Raw genomic sequence first — 7438 nt, 5'->3', positions numbered from 1 at the left:
TATAAAACTATTTTACTATTTTAGCTAGTATGATGATTCTCCAGTCCAGCCTCCCCACTGAGGGCCTGCTGTTAAATCACAGCACTGTTCTAGCTGGCACTCCCTCCTGACTTCCGGCCCCTTACGGTTTCGTAGAGAAACCCCTTTTCTTATCGCCTGAACCAATCAGTATCGGAGATCCTCGGGGCCCTGGCGGTCAGAGCCTATCGCAGTCTTCAGCCTCGCTCTGGCAAGTATCCAGACTTATAAAGCCTTTGTCCCGCCTCACACGTCTGGCATCTGCACAGCTCATAGTGGTCAGTGGGTCAGCGACGTGGGCGCAGTGGTCTCAGTCACCCGTCATCATCTTAGTGTCTGAACTCAAACTTTTACACAGTCGAGCAAAATGAGGGAGATTGTGCACATTCAGGCTGGCCAGTGCGGCAATCAAATTGGAGCAAAGGTAGGCACCCTAGGCAATTAAAAAACGTATGAAATGTTACTTAAAAGTATGCTTCTGTAACCTATTTCATTCACTGTATGCGTTGTCACGTGTCATTGTATAGGTCACTGTAAGTGGTAAACTGAGTTTAAAGACTTTCTAAGTAGCCCACAAAATTAAGCCTAGCCAAAAATAGAGACTGAGAATGTACAGACTGAACGGTTACCTATAATGATATAACTGTCACCCCCTATATTGTCAGTCAGCACGTCGGAGTGAACTTCTTACTCATACTTCACAAATTGTGGGCTGCTAACGGTAAAAATGTGGAGCAATAGTTTCTGAAGATTTGCGGTATGTTAACTGGGCTGAAGTAACGGTACTATATCATTATTTTATGTTCAACGTTATCTTTAGGTGTGATGTACTGTAGTCTGCCAGTGTGCCCATTACGCAGAGCTGGTCATATGCATTCAATTTAACCGGCTCTAGTTTAGATAGCCTAATATCTCGTTGCTTCTTTGTCTCATATTAAGCAGTCGACTGATTAAAAAAAAAAAACTTTGGTTACATTATCAGACAAGTCCAGCAGCCAGCTACAAAGAAATTTGAATATGTATGCTAATTATAAGCCATCCTATGAAAACTGAAACAGAATGTTTCATAAAATATAAAAAAAAAAGGCTTATAAACTTCCCCGATGATCGTTTTGGCTGTCACTCGAAACATTCTTATATGTCTGAATATCTTTTCAGATACACTGGAAACAGACATAGCAGACATAGAGTTTTATTTCACTGAATCACAAAGTTCAGACATAGAGGGTGACATTTTCTCAGATACAGTCACTTTGTCACCTGTGGCTCAGAAGCTGCAAAGTCCTGCAACTAGCCTAAATAATGAATAAGCTCCGAAAAGCGCAAACGAATGCCCAGTCTTTGTGCCATGTTGCGCGCATAGGCAGGGTATCCACGCATTGCCCATTTGCGTCTGCAACAGCACAAACTGCGTGTCAGTTCCCTACATTTACGAAATGTCTCACTTCGTTTGACAATGACCGTTTAAATGGATGCGAGTGCATGGGTCGCTGCCTCGCTTTCGCTTCCCATAGCGAGTCAAGACAAAAAAAATCAGTTGTCCAGCGAGGGGGAGGAAAATCTGCTGATGCAAAAGGGGAGGACGCAAGCGAATGGAGCAGGACCACAAAAGACAGGGGGAGATAGACCGGGGGGGTGAACGTGGAGAGGATGAAGTCATCTGAAAGATGATAGGATATGTCGGGCCAGTTAGAGCGAGATTTTTCGAAGTAGCTGTCATTGTGTCTGCGGCTTGTCCATGTGTCCTACCGGTGGCAGAGAACGCGTCGGATTACCCAAACTGTAAAGACCGCATCCTTAGGAATTTGATTTATGTCGCCACAGCGGCTGGGTTTCTTTAAACTGTAATCTTACCAAAACACATACTTTGAGCAAAACATCGCCTGCTGAAGTTATTAAATACACTAATAAAACCATGAAAAGTAAGATGTGTTTTTAAGTCAGAGTTGGTCTCCACTTTGGGCATCCCCTCAGAGACAGGGGACTGGACATAACATATTAGGCGAGAGGGTTTAAGGGTGGGGGATGTATCACAGGTCGTCAGGTCAGCTGCTTGCCCCTCTTTCTGTGGTCTTTTCACATTGCACCCATACTCTCTCTCTCTCATTCTCAGATTAGGGTCACTTGACTTGGTATGTGGAACTGTCTGTGCCAGTTTCTTAATGAAGTTTCACCGTAATGCTTTGCCCTATAAATCATCCTCAGTTCTGCCTTGGATTTTGCTGTGATCCCATCCTCCCACTATAGGGAACATCATATCATTTTTCTCTTTCTCTCTCTCTCTCTCTCTCTCTCTCTCACCCACTCACTCACTCACACACACACACACACACACACACACATAGTTAAAGGAGACCACTCAGTTATGCTCCAATGGACATTCAGACTATACACACAAGCATATGCTTGAACTACACAGATAAACCAAGATACAGATTCTTGTCTGTGGTTTCTGTGTCTCTCTAACTTGCTCCCTCTTTTCTCTGTCACGCTCTCGTATACTCACATATGCGATGTAGTGATACAGTACATTCCACAATTACACACACACACACACATACACAAACACAGATGTGTTGGACATTGTGTAAAAGCCATGGAAGTGACAACAAACAGAGATTTACATTCTGCAGCTGAATCTGGCAGACAGCATGCTGTCTTTTGGCCAGAGCACTTTCATTACCCAGAGGCTCAGAAGAGCTTCCCCATGCATCTAATTTGCAAGCTCAGGGCCATCAGCTCTCACACACACACACACACACACACACACACACACACACACACTCACTCACTCACTCACTCACTCACTCACTCACTCATACACACACACACCTTCCTAACCATGCACACACGCATACACACACCCCAAACACACTCACTCCAAAATACACATAAGATCGCACACACATCAAACACACTTATTCCCAAATACACATAAGGTCGCACACACGCGCACACACTCAAACACATACACGCACACACATGCACACACACACACACACACACACAGAGAAAGAGACAGGTATGCAGGGAAAGCTGCAGACTCTTAAATGTGATTTGAGGCTGAGTGCCCAGAGTCCTGTGACCCGGAGCTGTGAGCAATTATATCTTTCATTGGCTTGGATGGATGCAGGACTGAAGGATGTCTCTGTGCTAGATTCTCTCTCTCCCTCCCTCCCTCCCTCTCTCTTCCTCCCTTTCCCTCTCTCTCTCTTTCTCTATTCTTAAGCATTTGTGCTACGTGGCTGTCCAGATGCACCAAGAAATAAACCCCATCTGAGTAGAAAAGTAGACAGTGAACTTTGCACCCCCCACCCAAATAAAATCCCCTCATATGTGCCAGAACATGAGTCCAGGTCCTCAGATACTGTTGGCAGCAAGTTTGTTTTATGGCGCGCCTTGCTGTAGACGTTGGCTGTTGTTCCTTTAGTGCAACAACACACAGTTACATAAAGCTGCATGGTATACAGCTCCCCAGAGAGGCTGAACAGGACTCCACTCTGACAGGACATTGATTTACAACACTCCCCTCCGCTTTCACTCCCTCCATCCTCTCTCTCTCCCTCCGCTGCCTTCTCCATTGATTCTTCATATTTTTTCCCTCTCCCTCCCCCTCTCTCCCTCTCCATCTCTGCCCTCTCCTCTGCCCTCCCCCCCCAACCCCCCCCCCCCCCAGTTCTGGGAGGTGATCAGCGACGAGCATGGCATCGACCCCACTGGCACTTACCACGGCGACAGCGACCTTCAGCTGGACCGGATCAGCGTGTACTATAACGAAGCCACAGGTATCTCATGCGGTCCGCCTGCAATATGGTGGCCTGCAGTTAGCTGCCATTAGCCATTTGCTAGTGCTTGATCCAAAAGAGCCCTACAGGGGGAACACAAAAACAGAAGGAGGGCTGTGATAAAGGGATGAACAAGATTAATCGGGATAAGTTTTATGCCCCTTAGACGTGTGACTAACTCATACAAACTGTATGACTGTACACATGATAAACAAGAATAGTGTCTGACATTTGGTTGAGCATAATGGGCTAACCCTTTGCCCTAATACTAAGTTTTGTGGTGCTCAAAGGTAAGGTTATAGCTATGAAAAATAAATAGTCCTTTAATGAGGTTTTCTTTAGTGAGGTTTATTTTGGAAATCTACAGGCCCACTAGCAACAAGGTAATATCCAAAATCCCAAAATAATTTCCAGTTGTTCAAAAATGAATAGGGCTCCAGGAAAAAGATAAGTAATTTAGGAGGAGAAAATGTCAATTACTCTATCCTAATTAAGTCTTTACTCTCACAAGAACGAGACCTTTTCATATGAAAAAAAACAAGTGCTGCTTTGATTGCTGTTTGCTATGCTAGCAATACCCTTGAGGTAGCGCTGCACTGGATCCCTGCCACACAAAGGAGGCCCTCATTCCCTGCAGTATTGAGCTGGTGTGTGTGTCTCTCTTCTCTGTGTCTCATGGAGGTGGAAAGTATGTGCCCAGAGCCATTCTGGTCGACCTGGAGCCCGGCACCATGGACTCCGTCAGGTCTGGACCCTTCGGACAGATCTTCAGACCCGACAACTTTGTGTTTGGTAAGATGATAAAGAATTGCTGGTGTCTGTTTGAAACATGTTAATTACTTAATTTACAAAGCCTGAGTTGAACATCTTTTCCAAGTGGCTTCACTCATTCCAATGCTCTTCTTCTGTTCCGCTTTTCGTCGTTGGCTGATGTCTCTCCTGTCCTCTGCGTGTCCTTTCCCTTGCTGTCCTTTCATCACACTGTCTGTTCGTCTCTCAGGTCAAAGCGGCGCCGGTAATAACTGGGCCAAGGGCCACTACACGGAGGGGGCTGAGCTGGTGGACTCCGTGCTGGACGTGGTGAGGAAGGAGGCCGAGAGCTGCGACTGCCTGCAGGGCTTCCAGCTCACACACTCCCTGGGCGGTGGCACGGGCTCGGGCATGGGCACGCTGCTCATCAGCAAGATCCGTGAGGAGTACCCCGATCGCATCATGAACACCTTCAGCGTGGTGCCCTCGCCCAAGGTGTCGGACACAGTGGTGGAGCCCTACAACGCCACGCTGTCTGTCCATCAGCTGGTGGAGAACACGGACGAGACCTACTGCATCGACAACGAGGCCCTGTACGACATCTGCTTCCGCACGCTCAAGCTGACAACGCCCACGTACGGCGACCTGAACCACTTGGTCTCGGCCACCATGAGCGGAGTGACCACCTGCCTCCGCTTCCCCGGCCAGCTCAACGCCGACCTCCGCAAACTCGCGGTCAACATGGTGCCCTTCCCCCGCCTGCACTTCTTCATGCCGGGCTTCGCCCCGCTCACCAGCAGGGGGAGCCAGCAGTACCGCGCCCTCACCGTGCCCGAGCTGACCCAGCAGGTGTTCGATGCCAAGAACATGATGGCCGCCTGCGACCCGCGCCACGGCCGCTATCTCACCGTGGCTGCCGTCTTCCGCGGGCGCATGTCCATGAAGGAGGTGGACGAACAGATGCTCAACGTGCAGAACAAGAACAGCAGCTACTTCGTCGAGTGGATCCCTAACAATGTGAAGACGGCCGTGTGTGACATTCCGCCCCGAGGTCTCAAGATGGCCGTCACCTTCATCGGCAATAGCACAGCCATCCAGGAGCTCTTCAAGCGTATCTCCGAGCAGTTTACCGCCATGTTCCGCCGCAAGGCCTTCCTGCACTGGTACACAGGTGAAGGCATGGACGAGATGGAGTTCACCGAGGCCGAGAGCAACATGAACGACCTGGTGTCCGAGTACCAGCAGTACCAGGATGCTACGGCTGAAGAGGAGGGCGAGTTTGAGGAGGATGTGGAGGAGGATGCCTAGAGGTCCTACAAAATAATGTGTGAAATGGGGTGGGAATGGCGAAAGGAAGAAACATGGGGGGGGGGGGGGGGATACCAAAATTGGTTTAAATTATTTGGGAAATTTTTGTTTACTGGAATGTTGGAGAACGAAATGAAATGAGCCAAAATGTAAACTTTAGTCATGGACGAGATCAACGAATGACATTAGAATGTGATCAAGAAAGTTTGAATGAATGTAAGATGGCAATAGGTAAAGAACACCAAAAAGTGTTATTTAATGACCAAACAAACAAGACCAGAATAAGAAATATTATCTCTTATCACCTTATGTAACTAATGCCTGTATTTGATTGAACAAAAGCAAAGGAAGGATGGTAAGGAGAGATTAGGAAGGAAGGAATAGAAGAGAAGAAAGAAATTCCATTAACCTCCATTTTGTTGTTCCTGTGATTCTCATGCTTTTTTTTACTTTTCTATGTTTATACTATTTCTACCTTTCATTATTTCTAAATGCATTGTCAGATTAAGTATGAAGTTCAACGTTGATCGTTCAGTTAGTCCACCACATCATCTCATCAGTTGAAGAGTTCAGATGCAAAACCCTCTAAATCCGTCTGACCACTTTTCTTTTAAATGAGCATTTAAAAACAGGCTCCTATAGGTTTTTGCCTATAAATCGATATTTCAGACCAGGAAGAGAGTGGTATTTAGTGGGTTTTGAAGTTAAATTAAGTGTGGAGAGCATCCACTCACCATCTTTATCTATTTTTTTTACGTAGGTGGCATTTAGAGGCTTTTGCACCTGAACCCTTGGGGGGAATAGAGAATTCTGCCATTGGTATTATATGGCACAAACAATACAAAGCCATCAGAACATGGACCAAAGACTTGATAATGGGACTTGAACCAAAGTCACACGTTCAAAGGCTATGGAGATTTCGCTGAGTCATAACAAGGTTGTCAGATGTGCTCTGGGCTTGTGCAAAGTGCCCCGCCGAACTCGGACGCCAGCCAACGTCTTGGGGGAAGAGGAACCATAGTGCACCTTGGCACATTGAAATTGACAACCATAAAAACACTCCTGCAGAGTCTCTGTACAGTCTGCAATAACATCCTGTCCAATGACAATAAATAAGTAGTCCCTGGCTATAAATGGTTCAACCAAAAAAAGAAAAACGATTAAGGACTTATATGCTGAGCTGCAAAGTTTTAATGTGGTGAACATGTACTCATAGTTATACAAAGTCACCAAAGGCCACGTTGTGTTACACTTTGCTCTTGATAGTGCTGAAACTCCGAACCTGTGTTCTGTTTTTCTGATTTTCAAAAAAAAAAAGAAATCTGTTTACATCTTTTGAAAACCCCTGTTAAATGCAACACAAAAATAAAAGCCCTTTTTTAATAAAATAAACTATCTCTGCAGTGTTTGTACAGCTGACTGGTCATTGTCCTCACATTCTTCTCAGCATGGGGAGTAGCCTGTGTGGCATATTTCATATTTCATTAACAAAGACATGAAACGATGTGAGCTCATCACATTAACCAAACAGGTGATTAAACAGATAATGTTACAGACTGAGAGTTGAAGACTTCCTT

General features: G+C 46.1%; 1 protein-coding gene across 1 annotated transcript; it reads left to right on the top strand.

The window, feature by feature from the left end:
* The first annotated feature begins 290 nt into the window (after positions 1-290).
* LOC121695854 (tubulin beta chain) lies at positions 291-7269 on the top strand. Its single transcript, XM_042077007.1, has 4 exons — positions 291-442; positions 3695-3803; positions 4485-4595; positions 4804-7269. The coding sequence occupies exons 1-4, from the start codon at positions 386-388 to the stop codon at positions 5859-5861; spliced, it is 1335 nt and encodes a 444-aa protein (XP_041932941.1). The 5' UTR covers positions 291-385; the 3' UTR covers positions 5862-7269.
* Positions 7270-7438: the final 169 nt, after the last annotated feature.

This window comes from Alosa sapidissima, chromosome 21 (assembly GCF_018492685.1).
Source record: "Alosa sapidissima isolate fAloSap1 chromosome 21, fAloSap1.pri, whole genome shotgun sequence".
Lineage (NCBI taxonomy): Eukaryota > Metazoa > Chordata > Actinopteri > Clupeiformes > Clupeidae > Alosa > Alosa sapidissima.
Note: the sequence above shows the minus strand (reverse complement) of the source record. Positions and strands in the feature narration are given on the sequence as shown.